General features: G+C 54.2%; 1 protein-coding gene across 10 annotated transcripts in view; it reads left to right on the top strand.

Annotated features, from left to right (window-relative positions):
• ABLIM2 (actin binding LIM protein family member 2) overlaps positions 1-24947 on the top strand; it is a 165805-nt gene that overhangs the window by 109085 nt on the left and 31773 nt on the right. For 3 of the 10 annotated variants that reach the window (XM_063108647.1, XM_063108654.1, XM_063108649.1), the window contains 6 exons: positions 662-760; positions 6562-6663; positions 7161-7214; positions 13701-13820; positions 14816-14868; positions 15677-15818. In XM_063108647.1, the coding sequence (XP_062964717.1) occupies positions 662-760; positions 6562-6663; positions 7161-7214; positions 13701-13820; positions 14816-14868; positions 15677-15818 (570 nt within the window). The remainder of the gene's footprint in view (positions 1-661; positions 761-6561; positions 6664-7160; positions 7215-13700; positions 13821-14815; positions 14869-15676; positions 15819-24947) is intronic. The other 7 variants (XM_063108651.1, XM_063108653.1, XM_063108652.1 and 4 more) reach the window with 5 other exon arrangements.

Consider the following 24947-nt stretch of genomic DNA (forward strand, 5'->3'; position numbering starts at 1 on the left):
AGTGAGTGAATGAGTGAGTGAGTGAATGGGTGAGTGAATGAGTGAGTGAATGAGTGAGTGAGTGAATGAGTGAGTGAATGAGTGAGTGAGTGAGTGGGTGAGTGAATGAGTGAGTGGGTGAGTGGGTGAGTGAGTGGGTGAGTGAAAAGCAGCCAACTCTACTGAGCGTCTTCCCCTGGGGACCCTTTGCTGTGTTACAAAGGCCACCTGGGCTTGCTGACTGTGCTTGGCCAGGTGTGCACCCCAGGGAGCCAGGCCTTGCATCTCGGATGAGCCAGTCTGGTGAAGATGTGTGGTGACAGACCACTCCCTTACCTCTGGCTAGCTGCTCTCCAGCTGGGTCCTTGATCCCAAAGAGACCCTCAAAGTGGAATGACAGACATGGCTCAGGAGACCGTTCCCCCTGGAGCCCCAGCCAGTGGCTCATACCCAGCAGCCTTTGGGCCACCTTGTTCTCAGAGGGCAGGGTTTCTTCCCTCTGTGCCTGGAGGAGGGTGGTCTATGGCATATTTGGTGACCCCCTTTGGTGCCTCAAAAAGGTGTGCATTCCTTGAGAGAGGAAGCAAAAATGTTCCTAGCAGAGTGGGGACTAGGAATATTTTGTGGCTTTGAGGTCAGCGAGCCCGGGGTTGACTCTGACTTGCTCTCTGTTGCCCCGTAGCTGGTACTGTGAGTGTTGGTACCAGTAGCTGCCTCTCCCTGTCCCAACACCCAAGCCCTACCTCCGTGTTCAGACATCATTACATCCCCTACTTCCGAGGTAAGGCGCGCAGTGCTGCGGGCTGGGGTGCTGGAGGGCGTCCACACGGCGTCTGTGTGCTCGCTGTCCTGTGTCTGCAGCATGGCTTCCCCGGCCCTTTGTGTCCCGCCCTTGCCCCCGCTGTGTGTGTCTTGTGCATCCAGCTCTGTTTCTGTCAGTCTGTAAATGTTCCTGGAAGGAAAGCATAGGCAACTTGTGATGTCAGGGAGCAGGTGGAGGGGAGTGGGACTGAAAAGCTGCGGGAAAAGGAGACTAGGATTTGCTAGGCCCTCCCTTGGGCTTTTCTCTAAGAGCCTTACTTATCTAGGTCATGTCATTTTACTTCCGGCACCACCCATGGGGCACAGGTGCTATTAGCATCTGTTTTCCTCAGCTAAGCTCCTGGTGGCAGGGGCAGGATCCGCACCCTGTATGATTCCCACTCGTGGTTCTTCCCGGGACACACATCCACTCTCTGTCCACATCTGCACGGACGTGTGCACGTGAGTCCACCAGGAAATGGCCAAGCTCGTGTTTTCCCATATGCTCTAGACTGAATTGTGTTCCCCAAACTTCATATCTGAAGCCCTAACCTCCCAACGTGACAATATTTGGATATTTTAGAGTCTTTAGGAGGTAATTAAGGTTAAGTGAGGTCACAGGGTGGGGCCCTAATGCAATAAGGCCAGTGGCCCGATAAGAAGAGGACGAAACCCCAGATGCGTGTTTCTCTCCACACACACCAGAAGAAAGGCCATGTGAGGACAAAAGATGGTCTACAAGCCAGGAAGAGAGGCCTCGCCAGACACCACACCCAGCCAGACCTTGATCTGAGACTTCCAGCCTCGGGAACTGTGGGAAATGACTGCCTGGTGGTTAGGCCCGCCAGTCTGTGGGGTTTGTTACCAGCCCTAGTGGACTAAGACACCGTAGAAAGACGCTCGAGGTGTCAGAGGAAGCAGCGTTTCTGCAGGCGGTGCTGAGCTCCCTGCCTGTCACAGCTGCGGAGGGGAAGGTGCCTGGAAGAGCCCCCATCCCACGGGGAACAGGAAGGCCAGGGGAACGCAGCGGGATTCCCCCATCCCTTGACGGCCATCAGATGGGGCTTGTGTGAATGTGCGCATTTATCTCACGTCTCTGGTCATCCCTTGCTTTGTGTGGACCCCACTGTTCTACTGAGAAGAGAGTCCCTGGTCTTCGGTACGGCCTTCCTCTCCTCTTCATGGACCTGTCTCTATAGCTCAGGGTCTCTATGGGATGTATCGTCTCTTCTGAGAAGAAGCAAAGCCCAAAACAGCGCGGCCTGAGAGCAGAAGGGCGCCGGCAGGCCTTGCTGCACGTGTCCCGCGGTCCACGGGATCACACGGGGCGTGTGCTCTCAAAACCCAGAGTGCACCCGACTGTCCAGGCAAGTCCCTGCGGGTCACATGAGGAGATGCTGCTTTCCCCTTTGCTTATACGTTGGGAGGCCCCGACACGCGGCTTTCCTCCCACCTGCCAGCCCCAGGGTCGGCTTTGCTGCCTGACTCCAGCCTCTGCCCTGGTTTCTTTCTGGCTGCTTCGGCTGCCAGTGCCCTTTGTTCAGAGATCAGACAAAGCCTCCTGCCCTCCCTTCTGGTTTTGGATGCGGGGAAGCCCAATACCCACGGCTCTGCCTCCTGCCTGACTTCCATGGCTGTCTGTGACCTCGGGATCACCCACCTCCTTCCAGAACTTACCCCTGAGGAGACTGAGGCTCAGAGAGAAGCCACTGGCTCAGATCCGAAAGCTCCTCTGTGCAGAGCCCAGGGTCAGGCTTCCACCCCTGGGCCTGTGTTCACGAGCCATGTCCACCTTTGGGTCCTGGGTCCGCCTAGGAGGCCACGCCAAAGGGGACCATTCTCCTCTCCAGCCGATGGGCTCCGGCACAACCCAGCCTGTGGGCACTCTGGAGACCAGCTGTGCCAAGGGCTGCCTGCCCTCCTCTCAGCTGGACACAGGGCCCAGTGTCCACCCACGTCCCGGGAAGCCTTCCCTGTGGGCTCCCTAGGGCACGTTTAGCGTCTTGGTCTCTGCTCAGTGCAGATCTCCCTCTGGCCGACGCTGTGGGTGGAGTTCTCCCCAAGGAGAGCCAAACCCTCCCCAGCCAGAGCGCGCCCAGACGCGGCAGGTACTGGCAGGCACCCTCACTTCCCTTCTGTCCCCTCCCCAGCACCCCACACACAACTCGCCACTGCGTCTCAGTGCCCAGGGCCGCCCTCCTCCAGACCCACATTCAGGAGAGGAGCCAATGTGGTCATTTGCACTCGAGTACGAATTTCAGCCCCGGGTGTGTCTCCTGCATGTGTAAGCCTGACCTCTTGCGCGCTAAGGAGCAGGCAGCAGGGACAGGCAGGCGTGGGGTGCCAAGGGCAGTCAAGGCGGGGCAGCCCCCATTTGCTGATCAGGGAGCCCTCCCCAAATCGTGTGGCCCGAGAAGGAAGGGAGGGTGCAGAGCCTCAGGTCAAGGCCACTTCCCCGACCCCCTGTGCCCCGCAGGCAACTCTTCCTCCTCTGAGCATCTGCTCCCTTGGCTCGAAAACAGGTCCCAAGCCTCGCAGGTGGTCATGGTCCACGACCCGGACAGGATGTGGCCGTGGGTTGCACAGCGTGAAACTTGCATACATGCGTCTTGGTTGTCGTCCCACCAGGCTCGGCATGTGGCTGTGAGCTGGCCTTGCTCTGGCGTCACCTTGTGAAGGCTCAACAGGAGCCAACCGAGGGAGCTCCCGGGGACCAAACAGGGACAATCTGAGCAACAAAATGAATAACTTGGCATTGGATGTAAGCCAGAGTATAACATAAGTATCCACACATCTGTGCTGATACAAACAACTGAATAAACACGTGTTTGGGGAGGAGGCAAACATCTCATACAGAAGAATTCCAAATAATTTATGTAGCTACTCCGTCCTCGAGGAGGTGGCGCATAACTCCCCACTCCTCAGTGTCGTTAGGTGTGGTCTCCACGCAGTGACTTCCTTCCAGAGAGTTCTATGCAGAGAGGGGACAAAAGTGACTACAGCAGAGAATCCTGACAGATGCCACCCCAGCATGTCTGTCAGCGCTAAGTCCTGGTGATGGTGCAGACCCTGGTGCGATGTGATGAGGATTCCTTAGCCTCTGGGGTCTTCCTCCTGAAACCATGACAACCCCTGTCTAACCATGAGGAGCACTCCAGACAGACCCAAACGGAGGTGCATTCTGCAAAATCCCTTCCCAGTGCTCTTCAAGACTGTCAAAGTCATCAGAAGCAAGGAAAGTCTACGAAACTGTCACAGCCAAGAGGAGCCAAAGGAGACGTGATGACCAAATGTCATGTGGTCTCCTGGGTGGGCCCTAGAATTGGTAAAATCCGATAAACCATGGCACTTGGCTAACACTATCATGTTGGGGGCCTAGTGCTGTGCGGTGTTAAGGACAGGAAGACTGGGTGGGGAGTGTGCAGGACCTCTCTGTACTGCCTGAAACTGCTCCAAAATAAAGCATTTATTTAAATCTAAAAAGAAGGCAGTGGCTTTTGCAAAGCCTGGGGCTGCTCACCCACCAGCAGGCCCTCACTCAGGATGAAGGACGCAGAAGGCCCCTCCCTAGGGGACAGCAGAAGCTGCCTGGGACGGGACCTGTTCAGGAGAAGCCGTGAGCCTCAGTGCAAAGGGCCTGTGTGTTTTCCCAAAGTCACCATACAGCCAGGCTCTCGTGTGGTTTTCTCACCATTAGGGTGACATCAGGGGCCAGGGATTTTACCACTCAGGCCCAAGGAGGAAGCTGGCTTCCCAGCAGTGACCCAGCGGGGCTCACAGGACACTGGCCTCGTGCCCTGCCAGCCCTGGGCCCTCTGCAGAAGGAGGTGAAGGTGGTGGCCACCCTGCAGGGCTGTCGTGGGCAGGCCTGGAGATAACGTGGGCAGAGTGCTGCAGGTGGCACCACAGGTTGACATTGGCCAGGAAGCCATGCGGGGAGTGGGCAGGCACAAGGGCAGAGAAGGCCAGGTCTGCAGTGGGCTGTGTCCTCCTCGAAGGCCTTGCGGAAGAGGAGGTCCCTGAGCCTCCACCAGGACGGGCATCTCAGGTGGGGTGGCGGGTGGCAGGGAGGCTGGAAGGGAGGGAGGGACGTGGCAGCGGTGTCTGAGGCGGGGATCGAGGGGGCAGAATTCAGTGGCTGGTGTGAGAGGCCCCTGAGTGGAAGGTGTGGGGTGGGCCTGGGGGGCCGTCAGGCCACCACAACTCTGTGCCGGCCTCCCCTTGGTCTGGGGCTTTCCTGAGCATCTGCTGACAGCCATGGCCCCCCTCAGATAAGTGTACACACACGGACACAGAATCCGGTCTGTGATCTCAGGGTGCACTGCTCTGTGGGCTGGGGACTGGGGAGGTCAGGGACGCTACGACGTGTTAGAATCCTCAGCCACCTGGGCAGGAGCTGAGGTGAATGAGGGCCACTGAATCCCATAGAAAGAAAGAAAGAAGCCGTGGGAGGCCTCCGGATTCAATGGGCCGTGACAGGGCCTGCTCAGCTTAGTGAAAAGCTTCAGTGGGCCAGAGCTCCTGTAGGTGCACTTGGTGCCCACGCCCAGGCAGGAGAAGATTCGTGAAGGTGGAGTCAGCGGTCCCCTTTGTGGCCTTAGCTGGTGTGGGCCGCTGGCTGGGGTCTGCTCAAGCTGAGCCCCCCTGCCCCTGCATACCCTCCCACCACACCCAGCTCACCCACCCAGGCCAGGGCACTCTCTGCACAGCATCTGTCCAGCCTTCCCTGTGAGCCCAGCACGTCAACCCCTAGGCCGGGCACGACTTGGACTGCTGTAGAAGTTCTGTTCATTACAATGTCACTGTAGGGTCCCATTGCTCCGAACAGTTGCAACTCAAAGGGGATGCTCCCAAGTCAAATGTCCCTCTTCCTTGCCAAGCCACCCTCGAAGGCCGAGGAGTGTCTCCTGAGGCTAAGGGGAGAGATGAGTTCATCGCGCCTTAGGAGCGTCTTGCTAGAATGAGCCGTGTGTCTCCTCGTCAGAAGCGTTCGATCCCCGCTGCGTCCTGTCTGTCACATCATTCATTCCTGAGGCAGGAGCGTGTGGGGAGAGGGAACGTTCGCCCAGTCACCTCAGCTGTCTAGATCCGTGACTTGATATTCCAACCTTGTTCACAAAACAGAAATTCCAGTTCCAGGTGAGGTCAGGAATTGGAGCCAGGGTCCTAGGATGCTTTCCATTTAATTTGCCAAAAAATAGCTTTATGGAGGAACGTAGCAACGGGTGGACACGATTCTGCTCTTCTGCTCCTGTAGCTGGCAAAGTTTGACTCAATGGCTTTTAAGGATGCTTTTGATTCGTTTTAGCACTTTAATCCTATTCTGAATGGCTGAAGTGTAGACTCGCAAAGAAAGCAGCTTCTTTATAGACAAGGATAAGTAGGAAGGGAGGCCTTAGTTTTGCTGAATTTGCACTTTGCTGGGTGCAGACAGCAGCCAGGCACTGAGTGGCAGATGGGTGAGCCCCGCAAGCATGCCTGGCCCGCCGGGCACCCCGGCCCCGATGAAGTAGGCGCCTGCGAGCTCTCTGCCAGGGCGTGCCTTGCTGCTGCCTTGCCACGGGCCGTGCAGTGGCGTTCAGCTCAAGGTTGGATTAACAAGTCATTGGGCCCAGTCTCGGAAAGCCGGTGGGGGCCCCGCTCCCTTCGCCGGGCAGGGGTCTGGGCGGCCCTCCAGAGCAGGAGAGATGGGCTGGCCACAAAGGAGCTTCTGTGCTTGAAATGCTGTCCTTTGCTTTTCCGTGTCCCCCTTTCACCTGCCGTCTGCTCTTGTGCCTGGAGGCAGTGAAAGCGGCCGCAGCACCCCCAGCCTCTCCGTGCTCTCGGACAGCAAGCCTCCTTCCTCCACCTACCAGCAGGCTCCGCGGCACTTCCACGTCCCAGGTAGGCCGGGGACACCCTTGCCCAGTGCCCCTCGCAGAACGTCTGGCCGCCGGCACTCGGCCTCAACCCAGCGGGCATCACGGGATTTGCTGAGCTTCGCCATTATGCCCCCAAATCTGAGATTCTTTAAAACTCATCAGATGGGTTTGCACATCCCCAAACTGACATGTGTTTGAGTTTCTCCCAGAGCCCCCCAAACACCAGAGAGACCTTTCTGTCCTCCTGGGGGGCGGATGGAGAAGGGGCCGAGCAGGTGCACTTCCTATGGCCCTGAGGTGCTTGCTTGCTGCCACCCTGGCCACCTCTCTCCCTGTCCTCAGCAGATCGGGGGCGGATCTGGTGTGCGGGGCCTGGATGCCAGCTGCTCGCAGGGTGGCAGACCCATCCTGGTGTTCTAGACCAGGGTGAGTGAGCACTGCTTCCTAGAGCAGTGGAGCAGCGGCCCATTCTCATGTGCTCACCGTCCTGTTCTCTCCTTTTTCTCTCTTCTTTCCCAGACACTGGCGTAAAAGATAACATCTATAGGAAACCCCCCATCTACAAACAGCATGGTACAGTTGGATCCCTCTGCCGCGTGCTCACCCGCATGCCCGCCAGTGCCCGCTTGCTTCTGAGTGCATCCTCTTGTTGTGTTCTCGTGAATGTGGGGAAGGCGCCACAGAGGCCCTCGGCAGCCTGAGTGTTAGATGCTAATTCACCAGCAGCTCCTGAGAGGCCTCTTTTCATAAATTACAGTGAAGGGCACATCTGAGGAGGCCACTCCTGTGTTATAAACCTGAGGCTAATACATGCCAGACAGGGCTGGGGCTGAGGCTTTAGGACCGAGAGCCTGGTTTCGGTGGCTGCAATGTTGCTCCTTTGAGGAAAGCAGCCAGACTGACATCAGCCAGCGGGGTGAGGGTCGAAGTCTCTTGAGCCATGACCTGGTCCAGGCCGGATCTTTGGGAAACAGAACAAACTAGAATTAGTCATTTATTCTTTCGTGAGATTTTATGTCGTGTGTTTTGAGAATTTCGGATGATGGGATGAACGAACTTGCCTTCAGTTAGAGAGATTTCTTACATCAGCAGAGAAGGGCCAGAGATAGCAGTGAGGGCATCTCTTGGCCCTCTGGCCCCCACTGCTGCTCCACGTGAGCCTACCTGGGACAGGTGTGCAGGGAGCAGGTCATATGAGCCATGTTGCAGGAATCAGAAGGCTCAAGGTGTCCCATTCTTTCATCAAGGGATTTCTGGGTGATCAGGGGCACGTTGCTTCCCCATCTGAGCCTCTGTTTCCTCATCTGCAAAACAGGACCGACCCCTCCCGCCCTGCCCTCTCTTCATGGGCTCGTTGTAAGGACCTCGTGGAATAATGAATGTGAAAGCACGTTCTAGACTGTAAAGTGCTGTGTACATGATGGGATTGTTATCACGTCGCTAGAGGTGGGAGGAGGAATTTCCATATTGAAAGTTCTGGTCCCGATGTACCCAAAGAAAACCACCACATCCCCCACTGACAACTGGATGGATGCTTTCAGGTGGAATCCTGTAAAAGTGTGCTTTCTGCAGCTTGCTGACAAACTAGTCATGCAAGCCACATTTTTAAGTTTTCTCCACGGTGGCAGTAGACTCTGGGCTTTGTGCATTTCCTCCTCTGCCCAGGAAGGAAAAGAATGAATTAGATCTCATGGGTTTCCAGAAGGTGATGACTTTTAAGCATTGCCTTTCAACCAGAGCAGCTTAGAGTGTGAATCTCCGAGAAGGATCCAAGAGAGATGAGCTTGTTAGGCTCCAGGGCCCTTAGAGATTGCCTAGGCCAGCTCCCTCCTGTTACAAGTGGGGAAACTGAGGCCCGGCCAAAGGAAGGAGCATTCACGTGAAGTGACTGTCTCAATCAGCTTAGGAAACTGCTTACTAGCCTCTGACAGAGCCAGGTCTAGGACAAAGAGCTTCCAACATCAGATCCTTTAACTGAATCATCAGGGGAGACATCAGACTTCACTATCACCAGCGATCATCTTTGTGTGTGTGTGTGTTTTTGAATCTGGGTATAAATGACTCTCCTATCCAAAGGCAAAGTTAATTCCTATTTGACTAAACCCTGAGCAATTACCAAAAGCCTTTATCATTCCAGAATTTTAAAATATTGATTCTTTTATGAAATGGACTTTATAGCGCGCCTACTCCCTGCCAAGCTTTCAGCCTCGTTCTGTAGATAGATGTGAATAAAATCTGTCCCTGACTTGGGTGTAAATGGGCCACGTAAATTGTATGTAATGAACATAGACAGAGGCTTTGCCATGGGATGTGTACTCTCCTTAACCAGGTTTCCTCAGATAACCCTCAGAAAATAATGGATGGATTAGCAGGCGTTTAGTTCCCAACGCATGCATTTAAGACGCTTTGTTTTTATAAGATTTTCTCCCTATCCAGGTGGATTACATCCTGTTGGAGGTGTGTGCATGTGTGTGCATTGTGCATGTGTGTGCACTGTGCATGCACGTGTGTGTGTGAGTGCATGCGTACATGCATTTGTGTGTGTGCATGTTGAGGGCCCACATGCAGCCCTCCTGCCCTCTCTGGGCAGACTGACCATCCGGTCTTCTCTGAGGGGAGAGGGGAGCACGGCTCAGGCCACGTAGTCCTCACTGGAATCTCCAGACCTCCCTGAAATAAGCTCTGGGTGATGATGTTGAGTTACTAGACCATTTAATCAGTTTAAGATAATACCTTCAGTAAGTTTTTAAAGAATCAAGTCTTTTAATTTACTTTTTTATTTCCTTTTTGACTTTTACTTCAAACTCATTGAAAGATTTTTTTGGTTTGGTTTAATTAGCATTACTCTTTTCTGATGCCCGAGTCTCTTTCCTGCTTTTGGGAAATAAGCCTGCAGCCATGAGGGTGGCCAGGACTGCCAGTCCCAGGGTGGCGACACGTGGTGTTGAGGATACAATGACTGTTGTTCACGTAGCCGCCATTTAATGCATGACTGAAGCATGCTGGGCACTCGATAAATGACTCCAAATGGCACCTTGTTTCATCCTGATGCTCCTCTGAGGCTGGGGTATTACAGGCGTGGGAGCTGAGGCTGGGGTGGTGGAGTCACCAGGCATTGACAGTATTTTCTTGTTCTACATTAGTTCCAACTCTACTTGGTTATTAGTTATTGACTTTTTTGAAAAAGAGAGCGGGGAAAGGAAGCAGAAGGAAATGAGTGGGAAATAAAAAGAGAGGGGAGCAGGAAGGGAAGGCCGCCCTACACAGCAAGAACAGATGTGAAGCAGGATCATCGCAAGAGGGTCTGGGCAGAGGCAGGTGCAGTGGGGCCTCCCACCCACCCGCGTGCAGGCCACTCAGGGACGACGAGTTCGGGAGGTTAAGAAGTTCAGATGCAGCTGGCGTCAGTTTTTGTGTTTTCACACCCTGTCTGGAGTCACTCGCAGTATTTAATCAAGTTACTTTTAGGAGGCAGACCCGGTGCAAACCACAGCTCCTCCACTGCCAGCTACGTCACTGGGAGCAGGTGCTTCCTTCCCGGAGTCCGTCTCCTCCTCTGAGAAACGGGTTCAAGGCCACATCCCTCGTGGGGCTTTGAGGAAGTTTCAGGGAGATGTCATGATGCTTGGCACATGGCAGGGGATTTCTGGTGGTAGATGCCCTCCTCGGAGGGAAGCTATGCCCAATTGTTAGCCTGTTTAAAATGAATTTACAAGAAAAAAATAATACCTTCCACAAAATTTTCCATGAAGTTCGACTGTCCAAATGCAGGGACAATACTTAAGTTTCACCAGATTTGCTGTTTCATTTCTAAGCAAGCATGAGCCATCCAAGGCGATGAGTAAGGGGAAGCTCGGGCCCAGGGGACAGGAGGGGCTCCCCCACTGTCCCCCACACGGCCAGTGGCCTGCCGGATGGACAAGAATGCAACCGCGGCCACCCGCCTTCCTAGAACCATCCGCCCAAACAAGACAGGGTGGTGGCCACGTGTGGAACACATTAGTCACCATTTCTTTGGCCCCTGGCTTGAAATAGATCGCTCACTTCTTGCTGTGTCTCTCTGGGATCCCTTGTTCGTGGGGTTGAATCTCATTTTGGTTCAGGGACTTGTGGGCTGGGAGGAAAGGCGGCTGGCAGGCAAGCTCTGCTTCCAGACAGAAGATGAGAGACCTCCCACCATCACCAGGTGCCTCCAGCAAAGCTACCCCGAGGGAGCCAGGGAGGAGGAAGTCAGCCTTTCCCAAGAGCGTTTCCCGGCAGATCATTCCCGAGCTCAGAAGGAACTGCCTGTGTGCTACGAAAGACACACTAGACTCACGGAAAATGCAGACTCAGTCACAGGAAGGTGGAAGAAAGGTGGGCATGGGAGACCCAGGCAGCCGAGACGCTGCCAGGGCCTGAGTCTCCAGCCCACTTTCCTGTTCCCCTGGTGTCATGCTCAGCTGGACAGCCACCAGTGAGCAGATGTGGTTATCCCAACTCAACAGGTGGGGGAGCCGAGTGCAGAGGGATTTAAGTGACTTTTTTTGATCTATCCAAGGAATATTTTTGGAGCACCTGCTCTGTGCTAGGCTCTTTCCCACTGCTGCAGATACCTGGATGACCAAACACAGCTCTGACCCCATGTAGCTAAGATTCTCATGGACTTGCCCACAGCCAAGCAGTTGGTAAGAGGCTAGGCAGGGATTCCAGCTTCCAGTGCCCACACTCTGAGCACTGCATGTGCACATTCACACACACACACAAGCACACATGCACACTCGTGTTCTCTCTTTCTCTCTGGACCTCAATCTCCTCATCTGTAATGAAGTTCATAACATCTATTATTATCTATTAACACACTTAACAAGTGTTTATGCAGACTGCGGCACTCGACCTGTCCAATGAGGAGGTATTCAGTAAGCGCTCACCACATGCATGTTCTCAGGGGAGCACCTCTGCACTGACTTTGCTCCCTCCATCAAAGCACTTGTTTTATATAAAAACCTTCCAGTGCACCTATATGCCTCCATGACCCCGGCCTGTGAGCTTCTGAAAGACGAGGGTCACATCTGAGTTTTCTCTGAATGCCCCATACTTGGGGTAGTACAGTACAGGTGTGCACTCAGCACCCGGTGAAGGGAGAGGGGGATAAAGGTTGGAGGCAAACAGGGTAGATGGAGAGAGGGATAGATGGACAGAGGGCTGCATGAACAGACGCGTCAGTGGGCAAAGGAAGGGATTGAGGTGGACAGAGAGGGATGAATGGATGGGTGGGTGAGTGGATGGATGGATGGAAGGACAGATGGATGGACATATGAATGGACAGATGGTCGGATGAGTGGATAGCAAGATAAGCAGATACATGGATGGGTTGGTGAACTGATGGATGAGAAGCACGATAAATGGACAAGTGCATGGATGGGTGGGTGCGTGGATGGGTGGGTGGGTGCGTGGATGGGTGGGTGCGTGGATGGATGGGTGCGTGGGTGGTTGCGTGGATGGGTGGGTGGGTGCGTGGATGGGTGGGTGAGTGCGTGGATGGGTGGGTGGGTGGGTGGGTGCGTGGGTGGATGGGTGCGTGGGTGGGTGCGTGGGTGGATGGGCGGGTGGGTGGGTGCGTGGGTGGGTGGGTGGATAGTTAAATGATTTGGGGGTGGATAAGTGATGGAAATGAATGCATAGGTAGTTAAGGGAATGTATACATGCACACATGGGTGTTCAGGTAGGGATGGAGATAAGATAAGGTGTGGGGAGGGGGAAGGCAGGCCAGTTCTGTGTCCAGAAAGAAGGTGAGAGACCTCCCACTTTCACCTCACAGACGCCTCCAACAAAGATTCCCCAAGGGATACAGGGAGAAGGAAGTCAGGCTTCCCCAAGGGTTCCTCGTGTTAGGTGCATTCCAGGGCTCAGAAGGAACAGCCTTGTGTGATACGAAAGACACACTAAACTTTCTTTCTCTGGTGGTCCTGAATTGATCTGTCTTTTCCTGACACCCCAAAACAGCATGCTACGAATGAGCCTCAGAGTTAGCCTCTTGTTAATCCCTGATTCTTCACCCCTTTAAGCTGAGCCCTCCACTACATTCCAGTAGCCACATAAGTTCTCTCATGTGGTCCTCACAACTTGGAAGGGCAGGTGTCATTGGCCCATTTGACAGATATGGAAACTGAGGCTCAGAGCTGTTAAGGAAGCAAGCCACCAATAATACAAAGTGCCCATTTTCTGTGTTTTCCTACCCAGGCTCCTAGTTCTCAAGAGACTGCATTGTATGTTTTGTGGGCTGGCTAATGGTTCTGAAAAGCCCTTGGTTTGAGTCTGGTCAAACTGTGTACAGCTGGGTGAGCTGGGAGTGTTTGCAGAGGAAACTTGCTAGGTCTTGGCAGAACACCCCTCTTATCAGATGGGGAGGTAGCTCTACAGCCAGATACATCTGGCCAACTTGTCCACAGCTATGTGAAGTCCTTGAAGCCAGGGCAGCCCCTGGGCCGGTGGCCTGAACCCCAAGGGCTGGGAGTTCACATCCCAAAGAGCCCTTCAGTTGGAGCCATTTAATTGATTTTGCACTTGCAGATTATTCCAAGTGTTGTGATCAGGTGTTGGCCTCTTGGCTTTTCAGGAATATGGCTCACATATTTTTGCCAGCACTCTCAGCCCAGGGGCCTTCCTGGGCTTGGACAGTGGTGCCCTTAGAGCTCCAAGTAGCCGCTGGTCCAGTCGTCCCTGGGGCTTGCCGGGCAGCTGCCAGAAGTCACAACTGATGTCTGGCCACACATTCAAGGGCCCGCTGCCCAGCAACAGCTGTTGTCTGGGCAACAGGGGAGCTCTGGCTGCTGGGCCTGCATCTGCCTGTGCTCCCTTGCTTCCTGTGTCCCTCCCCGTCCCAGCGCTCCTGGAGCAGGTGCGACATTATTTGCCTCTGTGAATGGAGAGAGGGTTTTTATTTATTTATTTATCTTCACATGGAAAATCACTGTCTCTCCTAGAAGAAGGAGAAACAGGTAGCAATTGAGATAATGAAATGTCAGCGTGTCCAGGATGGACCTGCTCAGTCTTCCATTTTGGCCTAATCTTGTCAAGGTCCTGTAGTCCAATCCCCAGTTTCCAAGCTCTCTGGCCTGGTATCAGTCTTATCGTTGGTGGTGCAGGAGGCAGGGTGCTCCAAAAGACTGACCGGTCCAAGCCCTCGGCAGGCGGCAGGTAAGCCCACCCTCTGCGTTGTGGCGGGGAAGGAGGCTGGTCTTCATGGTCCGTGCATGAGGTGGATGTTTTAGTGAGGGATACACAAAATGGGTCTTGATGTACCAAATTGGATGCCGAGAAGTGTCAGCGTGCCCTGGTGTGACTGTTTATTCCTGGTTAGAAATAATGTCAGCCCAGCTGGGTGACAGCCCCCCAGAAAAGGCGAGTGGAGAATACAGACACCTCATTTCTCTGCTCCAGATAGTACTCGTGGCAAACGCACCAGTGCTGCGTGAACTCTCACTTGCTCTGTCTCGTTGAGTCCATTTCTGGTGGGATTCTGTTGTTTCTTCACTGCACTGATTCATGGACTTTGTCCAGGACATAACTCACCATTTTGTGTTTTGCAAGTGGCAGGCAGTGAGGTGGGGCAGACAGGAGAAGGACTTTGGACTCAGACTGCCTGGGTTCATGTCCAGCTGTACCACCCACGAGTCCCTGAGCTCGGGCAGGGCACACCATCTCCCTGAGCCTCGGTCTCCCCATCCGTGCAATAGTACGCAGCCCCATCCTGCAGGGCTGGGTGGGGACAGACAGTTATGTACCTAAGGTGCCTAGCTCGGGTCTGACTCCTAGGGCCTCCGTGACCGAGACCTTCTGTTACTTCCAAGTTCAACTTGGAAGGTAGAACGTGTGTTCTTCAAAATGCCGAGTGGTGAATGTCTAAAAGCCTGACTCTGTTTCTCTCCACGGGGTGACTAGAACTGAAATTCGGCATCACTTCACACCCTGCTGGTGACGTGAACACTGTCCACACTCCAGGGCACACGCCCACCTACCGGGCAGTGTCCCCTTGGGGAGCCTTCTCCAGCTTGTCTTGTTTCTCGCTCTTAAATGACACTCACACATGGATCGTTTTCCATTTTTGAGCATAACTGTACAGTGGGAAACCGTGATGTGGAAACCCAGAGTAAATGGTCTGCTGCCTTTACAAACTGATTTTTCCCTTCCAGCCGCAAGGCGATCAGATGGGGAAGATGGAAGTTTCGACCAGGATAATAGGAAGGTAATTTGGGGAGATGACCTCAGGTAGAACAGCCTTGTTCAGAAAGAAATCTGGTTTTGTGGGGCTCCTCCAACTGGAATCTCAGGATCCTCCTCTTACGCCCTGTCCCTTAGGGGTCCTGTGAGGCCACAGTCCTGGTTATATACATGTGATGGTTGTGGTCTGTAACTGAGGGGACATGGACAATGAAAGGGAAATGAGGCACAGTGCATTCTCAAGGCACGAGGATGATTGTTCTAGAACAGGCTCGGCAGAAAGTACGTATGTCAGGCTTTGCAGGCTGTGCCATCTCTGATGTAGCCACTCAGCTCTACAAAGCAGCCAGAGACCTGCATGCATGCACGGGCATGGCAGCGTTCCAAGAATGCTTTAGCTGCAGAAGCAGGCTGCAGACAGGGTTTGGCCCGTGGCCTGAGTTTGCCCTCCCTGCCCGTCGAGTCAGGCCCCTTCTCTGGTCTTTACGGAAGGTGGGTTTGAGTGTGGAAAGAGCCTGAGGCTGTACTTGGACAACCTCACCATGTTGTCCCCACCTGAAGCCATCTGGGCCCCTGATTCTTCTGAGCCTCAGTTTCCTCACTGTAAAACGGGGCAATGCCATTTCCCCCAAATGCTTCGTGTGCCTGTAGACCATCTGGATAGGTCACCTTAAATGGCGAGCTTTTTAACTGAAAGCTGGATTTTTCACATATTGAGTTTTCTCACGGTGGGGTCAGCTTGTAGAAGTAAGGAAGCTACTAGAAAGTTCCGGTGAGATGTTCCCTCTGTTGCAGATGACCTCAAGATTGACATGACTTTTTTTTTTCCTTAGCAGAAGACCAGCTGGCTGATTCTTAAGGGGGACACAGACACCAGGACTAACTCTCCAGACCTAGACAGCCAGTCTCTGTCCCTCAGTAGCGGGACCGATAGAGACCCTCTTCAAAGAATGCAAGGGGACAACTTTTATTCACGTGAGTGGTTCTTTTGAGCAAGGAACTATAATGTGTATGGAAAGCCTTGCAGCAAAGGGGCCCCCCAACTCTGAACAGTACCCCCATATCTAAGCCTTGCTCGTTAAAGAATATAAGCACAGGCCAAGGAATGTAAGGACACACCAGACAGGAGAGCAGGTGCTCTGGCCGTTTGCTGATTTCCCCGGGCCTTCGCTAGTGCACTAGCAGTGGGCCACCCTGCTGAGTCTCCGTGTTACACCCCGGAACTGGCCAGAATTCAGGAAGCCAGGTTGGGCTCCTGAGTTATTTTAGAGAGAAGACTTCCCATGCTGTCAGGTTGGAAGTTCAGGCCTTTCCCTCCAGAGCAGACGTGGCATGGTCCAGGGGGCGAGCCCAGACTTGGAGTTGATGACAGGGCATTGTCCCACCTCCAGGGAATCAGGGGCGTTAGAGCCTCAGACGTTACAGGGAGACAAAGATGACGTCTGCCTGACTCTAGGGGTGTTGCAAAGACTGAACTAGGAGTGATGTTCAAATGTAGAGAAAACTCCAGATTAAGCTGTTTGCTTCAAGATGTCGTAAACCATAGGTGAGCAACGCAGCCGGCTGCAGGCAAACGCGCTCAGCGGCTCCGGGGAGATGCTCTTGGGTCTGAGCTGGGCTGGGGGAGGTTTTCTGAGGACAAGGCTTGGAAGCAGAGGCAAGAGGGGTAGACGTGGGTGTGGGGAAGCAGAGGAAAGGTCCTGGCCTTAGCAGTGAGACAGAACCAAGTCCAGATCCGGGCGCATCACTGACCAGCCGTGTGCCCGTGCTCGTGGCACGTGTAACGCTCTGCCTGGCCCATAGTAGATGCTCAGTAACCAGAAACCGTTTCTCACCCTCATCCTCATCCTCACGACTATAAACTGTAAACCGTCCTACCCGTGAAAAAGTGTTGTGATGTGAGAGGAAAGAGTGAACACATAGAAGCCTGGAAATTATAATGTGTAAATGAATAACTCGGAACAAAGAAAGGCGTATTGTTTGGTGCATGATCTTTGTGTCCGCACACCCCTCCTGCCTCCGCCCACCGGGATCTCAGAGCGGCGCACAAGGCTGATGTCAGCATGGGACGGCCACACCAAAAAAATGCCCCAGAGGGAGAGGGACTCCTCCAAGACGGCACATGCTCCTCCGGGAAGGGACCTGGAAGGGACTTGGCAGACTGCCGGTCCCTCCCACAGGCAGGATGGGGGGCTGCAGATGCTGGTCCGTTCATGCCCGCCTGTGCCTCCAGGGGCTGCTGCATGCCGCTCCTCCAGCCCCTCCCACTGCTCCATGGTGGTGCTAAATGTGCCCATGGGTGGGGGGCCACTGGCTGGATGATGGCCTTTCTGCTTTGTGTTCCCTTGTGCCTGGTGACAGTCAGGTTTGGAAGGAGGTAAACTTGCTCCAGCCCAGAAGCTTCCCCAGCATCCCTCCCTCCCTTGCTAGTGTCCCGGCATTGAGGCATTAGCCCTGGGACAAGCTATGAGTGTTTGGGGATCTCGGGGTGCTATTTTCCAGCTCTCAGTCCTTCCCTTGCTGGGTGGTGGGTAGGCACTGTCTGAAAGTGAGTACCACGTGGACCACCCCTCCCTGGGCTCTCTCCGGGGAGACCTGCTACTGCCCCTGGGATCACCCCTGATGTCTCTGGCCCACTTGTGGCTCTGGACGCAGGAAGAGGGGGCACTGTGCAGGAGAAGCCCGGACCGGAGGGCTGCCCTGTGGGGCCCTCCCTCAGCCACTGACATGCCTTGTGGCCTGTGTGAGGAAGGGCCTCTGTGTTCTCCTCCCTTATCTGCAAATGCCATGATGAGGCACCTGAAGCTGTCGCAGGGTACGTGAGCCTGGCAGATGGCAGGCCCTGCAAGGCCCAGAGGCCGTGCCCATGTCCTGATTGGCCGATCACACAGCGGCAATGGCTCGTCTGTCCCCTGCTCCCCTTGCGGTGGCATTCCCATCACCAGCTGCATGTGCAGTGCAGAGGTGACCACGGCTGCGTCCATGCAGGGCACCACTGATCTGCAGAAATCCAGCTGCCTGTGCCGGAATTCGTGATCTAATGGGAGATTCCCGCACAGTACCATGTGTGCGTGCCCTCCCTTTCCCGACACTTGCTTGTGACGACTGTGATTATGATTCTGACCTTCCTTCACTTTCTGCTGGCGTCCTGATGTCGTTTCTTCAGAGCAGGAAACCCCACGTCTAACTATTGCGACTGCCTTTATTTCTGTGCTGGTGACACTGCCTTGGTTCCCAATGTGCATGGAATAGCAGTGAGGACCAGGCTGCTGGCGTGCCTGGGTCAGGCGAGCCTTGCTGTCTGCCAGCCTCGCGAGGAATCCAGGCTGGAAGTGAAGCAACGTAGGTCGAGAGTCATCACCTGCTCTTTTTGGGGTTCTTTTGAATCTCACCATGTAGCCCCCAGACATGAGTCCATCAGCAGCAGTTCATTTGCACACAGCAGTGCACACCCACCCGTACCCCTGGGACGTCTGTCTGTAGCGCGCCCAAGGAAGGTGGGATTGTTACCTCAACACAGTGGGCGCTCAATAAATGTTTGTTGAATTGAGATGCATTAGATTCAACGGGTATTTATTGAGCACCCACTCTGTGCCAGACGCTGAGCAGGGCGCCGAGAGGGAGACAGAGAAGAAGAGAGCAGCCCCTGGGCTGGAGAAGCGTGCAGGGGGCCGGGAGAGGCAGCGACACCAACTTCTGACACCGACGGGAACAAGCGCACGTGCACTTGCCACTGCCTCGGCACCCCACGGGCTCACAGGGCCGGGTCACAGCCTCGTCTCACCCGCAACACCATCAGCACATCTCACCTGGGACTGAATTCATCATTCAGTCATTCATCCATCCCTCCACCAAATACTTATTGAGCACCTACTATGTGCAGCAGACAGGCGGGGGTGAACGTGGCTCCGTCCCCCTCCCCAGCAGAGAAGCCAGATGTCTAGACAGCAGTGACAAGCCAGCATGGCATCCCTGCCCCACACGGCGCTGGTCCTCAGCTGGGCACTGCCACCCCGTCCAAAGGGGGTCTCATATATCTTATTGCAGACGACTTTTAGTTTCCTTTTACATCACACGCAGGGCACCATCTGGACCATGTGCACACTAGTGCAGATTATTGATAAACCTGGTTTCAGCACAGGGAAGGGGCGGTGTTGATTTGATGTTTTGTTATAAGGAGAGGCCCCTTATGGGGTCTCTGCAATAAGACACATTAGGCTTGTAACCTAAGAAGCTGAAACAGCAGGTGGATGGTGGCATCCGCCGTAAGCACTAAACAAGACACGAAAATTCCATGAAGAATAAAAATTCTTGTTCTTATAAAAAAACAGAAAAAGAAGAGCCTGGAGCCTTACAGGCTGAGGCTCTCCCCAGGAGAAGAGCGCAGGGTGCTGTGGGCCCTGTGGATGCCTGCTGCAGCTCGGGGTCCCACAGTCCTGACCCTTCACGCCCAGGACTCTGTTTTAAGGTCCCCCAATCCCTCCCAGTGGTCAGAGACGTGTCAGCATAATACAGACCTCCTGGCCACTTGAGACGCTGCCCAGAGGACTCAGTGGCCCCCCAGGAAGGACCCAAGGCTTCCAAAAGGAATAAACCCCCTTTGTCCAATCCCAGCACATGAGACAGGTGTGGGGAGGTGGGGGGGAGGGTGGCAGGGCCAGCTCTCGTAGCTGGGGAGAGAAAGCTCTGAATTAGCAACCGAGGCAGCACGGGGGGGGGGGGGGGTCCCGTGTGGGCTGCTTTGCCCCAGCCCTGCCTGTGACTTTGGAATTTTGTGTCACCTTCTGTGTGTCCCCTTCCCTGGGAGGGCACCCTGTGGAGTGCTGAGTTCGATGGGACATGTTTGTCATCGCCGTTACCCTGTCTCCCGAGGGAGGGGTGGGCTAGTCCATGGTCAAAAGGAGGAATCCCCCTGAGCTGCCACCTGTCGATCTCATGAGAAAATCTGGAGGTGCAGGGCCGGGACCTGAGCCTCCGTGGAGGTCAGGTCTGCAGAGGCAGAACTGGAAAAAGAGCCCCCACACCATTTCTGCCCTCACAGCAGAGGGCGCAGCTGCAGACAGCTCACGATATTTGCCGCACCCCGGAGCCGAGGCCACAGCAGACACAATTCCGCGTCCCATGGAGCTGACGTTCTGGAGAGGCAGAGAGATGGGCAAAAACAAGTTAGGGGAGCGAGCTAGGGCTGCCGTGCAGGTGGGGCTGCAGGTGCAGGAGGCATGCGGTCTGGGGCACGGGCAGTGGTCAGGGCAGGAAGGTGGCTGCTGGCAGGACTGGGGGGTGCAGGTGTTGGAGAGAAGGCGCCGCACCCATGGCAGGGGCCCGTGCGGTAGGGCGGAGGCCAGATGTGCCAGTCAGCCCTTGGGGGGACTCTGGGCTGGCCTGACTCGTTGTCGAGGCAGAAGCAGGAGGCGTGGGGGAAACAGACGTGAGTGGCGGGAGAGGGACCGGCCGGCCGTGGTGGAGCCGGGACTGGCCATCACTGGCTGTCACTGTGGGCTCTGAGCAGGGAGGCCAGGAGCTCGGTTTTCCATGTTTAAGGCACCAACAGGCAGCCTGGCAGCGGGTGGATGGGAGCTTGGGGCTGGGGCTGGCCAGCCAGGGCAAGAGGGATTGCGGGTGTCCAGGCAAGCAGAGGAGGCCCCTGAGCCAGCGTGTGAGCCCCGGGCAGAGGGTGGAGCTGCATGTCCGGTGACAGAATGGGAAAAGACACTGGGTGCTCTGCTCAGGTGGGCAGAGGCAGCTCTAGGCAGAGATGGGATGGGAAGAGGTAGCTTTCTTCACGTCGCCTGGAGAGCCTGGGACGTCCCGGCAGAGCTGCCCACGATGGGGGCGGACGGGCTTGGAGCTCAGAGGAGAGGTCTGGGCTGGAGGCAGAGACCGAGGGTCCTCAGCTCCCAGGTGGGACTTGGCTTGGTAACTGGAGGCTCCGAGAGCGCATGCGACCTCCTGGGGAGGCAGCACTTCTGTGAGCACAGGGCTGTGTCCTGAGCTTGTGTTACTTAAGAGGCTCTGAGACCCACGTGAGCTGTGACTCCCCTGCCCACTCCCAGCTTCCTCCTCGTCAGCTGTCCCCACTTCCCACTCCACAAAATTCTGGAGAAAAAGACAGAGTGAACAGGCCAGCTGGCAGGTGGGGATGGTGCCCCAGGGGACAGGGGAGGCCACCGAGAGGCAGTGGGCTGGGGAAGCTGGGAAACAAGAGGCAGCAGGGGGAGGCCAAGGGAGCTGGGGCTCAGGCCCAGACACCCTGGCATCCAGCGGATGGCTCAGTGGTCGCTTGGTGCAGACACTGTTAGAGAGGAATGGCTAGCCTGGGCCACAGCAAGGGGTCTTTCTGGAAGGCCTCTGGGTGGGTGGAGAGGGTGCTCTCTGCCCCCACAGAGAGCACTGGGAGCTCCAGATGTCAGGGAGAGGGCCCTGGCCCAGGAAGAGACACTGTTGCTGGGGGCAGAGACCACCCCCAGGGAGAGAGTGGCCCTGGAGCAGAACCTGCTGGGCTGGGAGCCCAGGGAATGCCATTTGCTGGGGACTGGCTGGAGACTTTTTGCTTTTAGCAAAAGTCCCCATGCCTCTCTGTGCCCAGCATGTTTACCTACAGCTCAGGCACCGGACAGGGTGTGGCCTCCCGGTTCTGGGGGTGGGAGGACCAGCCCCAGGCAGTGCCACATGTCCATCTGCATGTTCATGGTGAGGACCCACTGTCTCATGGCCACACCTCTCAGGGCCTCCTTGTCCCCCTCCCACTCTGCCTGGGGTCTTGAGATCCCCACCGTACAAACCGGAGGCTCTGTCTCCCTTCCCGTAAGCCAGACCTGGAGTACCTTGTCTATAACCTTCTGTGTTCTTTTCTCCCTGGACACTCTTAGCTTCTGGGGGACAGTGTGAGATTCCCCTGGTGCCTCCCTGTTTGCATGCAGCAGTCTCTTGATAAGTGCTTGTGGCCACAGTGGGTGACCGCCTCTTCCCAAAGCCTTGAAACAGCACCCTTTTGAGCAGCATGTTTTCTTCATGAGACCCAGCACTCCCTTTGGTGGGGTGGGGCACGTGAAGGGGGCCCCCATGAATATGAGACTGCAGAAGTGTGAAGGAGAGTTCTGCACGTGAGTGCCAGTCCACTCAGGGTGGAACCCCAGATTGTTACTTGCCGTGTGAGCTTTGGCACAGGAACACACATCTCTGAGTTTGAAATTCCCTCACAAATGGGATGATCCAGTCCTCCTGGCAGGGAGCGTCTGGGGGGTTAAGGAGCTCACGTGTGGGGCTCTCCTGCATCCTGTGGCCTGACCCTTGGGGGACTTGAAGCAGAACATGCCACATCCACAAGCCAGGCCCAGCAGGCCTTCAGCGGCCATCACAGGCCCCCATCCCAGCTTCTGGAGCCTGAAGTTCAGATGGTTCGATGGCCTCTCATTCACAGTTGCTTAGGGATAAAGGGAGTTCCAGCCCCCACTCCTTCCTCAGATGGGGACAGCTAACCTGCACAGGGCCGCACGGCTGCAAAGCTGCATGTTCATGCACCAGAGAACCAGTGCAGAGCTTCCCAGGGGCACGGCTGACTCATCAGTTGTCCACGCAGCATCCCAGGATGCCGTGATGAGCCGCATGTTTCTAGCTGCATCTGGAACCATCCTCCACCCTCATGGGGCCTTGCCTTGAATGTCCAGCAGTTACTCTGACCTCTGATGTGTCAGCATGGAAGAGGACAGACCCAAGGAGAGTGTGCTCAATGCCCCATAAGCAGTCCTGACAGATTGCTGAGGGCAAGCAGTCCTGACAGATTGCTGAGGGCAAAGTGGCCATGGGCAGACTTCTGAGAGTAGGGGCAGGGAGTCTGCTTAGGTGGAGCCTGGGCATAGGGAGAGGGTGGGTTTCCAGAGTCTACAGCGTGTGATGCACTTCAGGGTCATGAGTGCCCAGCTGCCGCCTTGCCCAGGGTCCTCTGCACCGACCTTTTCCCTGCAGGTTTCTCTCTCTCTCTTTCTCTCTCTCTCTCTCTCTCACACACACACACACACAAACACACACACACACACACACACACGGCCACACACTCTTGAAGGTCATCTGATTCCATCTGGCACACAGGTCCTAGAAGACCCACAACAACCCCCACCCCAGGCAGACCTGCCTGGGAGCAGGTGGGGTTACTAGTTCCTGAAGCCACAAGCCCTGGGCCTTCATCTTAGCCTCTCCAGTTACTTCTGCTTGACTTTGTCCAGATCATTTAATCTCATGAAGCCTCAGCTTCCTCATCTACAAAATGGGCTCATGTTTAGTGCATAGGCTGAAGAGGATCAAGTGAACAGATTTTTTAAAACTAGTGGTTTTCAACCCTGCATATGGGATCCCTGGGACCTTCTAAATCTACTGATGTCAGGTCTCACCCCAAGACACACCAATTTTAATGGGCTTAGGCAGCAGCTCAGGGGATGAGATTCCTCTCTCCCTGTTCTTCCTCACTAAGTAAAACTAAAAGGACCTCAAAATAATACATCAGATGACCTCAGTAGAACTCTAAAGGGTAGGAAGAGGAAAGTGGGCTGGCCAGGGAACCTCAGGACTTGAGGGAAAACACAGCAACACCATATCTCCCAGCCTCCCACTGAGCAGCAGAAGTGACCAGGCAGATATTTTCCTCCCCCATCCACACCAGCAGATATTGAGCAGGAGGCTCACTGGCACCCTGAGGCCCTGAGAGTGGGCCCACCGAAGTGGGCTCCATCCACAGCCAGTGTCTCTCTTCCCATAGGCACACCTATTGGCACAAGGAAACACATTTTGCCCCCACAAGTAGCACCGGCAGAGACCAAGCAGAAGCACCAGCCAGCACCAGGGGAACTTAGCAGACCAGAGCAGCTCTTTGACAAGAATTCTGAAAACTACATTGTCATTGGAACCTCTGCCCATAAAAGACCAGGCCTTCCATGCTAAACCTCAACAGGGTGATAGCCTGCTAAACCAGAAGAGTTAAATAAGATCCAGGGTCTCCTAACACAATATCTAAAATGTCCAGGATACATTAGAGAATTACACACCACACCAAGAACCATGAATATAACTATTTCAATTACTTGAGAAAAGACAACCAACAGATACGTACACCAAGAAGAATCAGATGTTTGAATTACCTGACAAAGATTTTAAGGCATCCTTTATCAAAATGCTTCAACAAGCAATTACAAATACTTTTGAAACAACTGAAAAAAAAAGTTTCATCAAAGGAAATAGAAGTTATTTTTAAAAATCAAATGGAAAGTATAGAACTGAAAAGTGAAATAACCAAAATTTAAAAATCACAGAATGTGTTCAATAACAGAATATTCACATATGACAGAGGAGAGAATCAGTGCCCTTGATGATAGAGCAACAGAAATCATCCAATCTGAATGATAGAGAAAAAATAGGGGGAAAAATGAACAGAGACCTGTGGGACAATATTTGTATCACTGGATTTCCAGGAGAGGAGAAAGGGAATGGGCCTGAAAAAGTACTCAAAGAAACAATGGCTGAAAACGCAGCAAATGTGGCAAAAGATACAAACCTACAAATTCAAGAAACTGAGTGAACCCAAAAAAGGATAAATCCAAAATATCCATACCAAGACACTTCATAATTAAACTTCCAAAAATTAAGGACAGAGAAAAAAACCTTGAAAGCAGCCATAGAGAAAAGATGTATTACCTACAGGGGAAACACCAATTCGAATGACAGCAGATTTCTCATCAGAAACCATGGAAATCAGGGGAAAGTGGTGCAACATTTTTTATGTACTGAAAGAAAAGCACTATCCGTGTGAATTCTATATTCAATGAAAACATGTTTTAGAAATGAATGGGAAATAAAGACATCCTCAGACAAAGAAAGCTAAGGAATTTGTCACGAGCAGACCTACCCTCAAAGAATGGCTAATGGATGTTCTCCAAACAGAAGAGAAAACACCAGAATAGATAAAAATGGGGATGAATATGGAAGAATGTCCCTCCCTTCCTGAGTTTCTTAAGTCATATTTGATGGTTGAAGCAAAATGTAGAACACAATCCAATATAGGTGCTTGAAGTAAGTAGAAGAAATGCCTAAGACAATTGTCGTTAAGAAGTGGAG

Source organism: Cynocephalus volans, chromosome 9 (genome assembly GCF_027409185.1).
Source record: "Cynocephalus volans isolate mCynVol1 chromosome 9, mCynVol1.pri, whole genome shotgun sequence".
Classification (NCBI taxonomy): domain Eukaryota; kingdom Metazoa; phylum Chordata; class Mammalia; order Dermoptera; family Cynocephalidae; genus Cynocephalus; species Cynocephalus volans.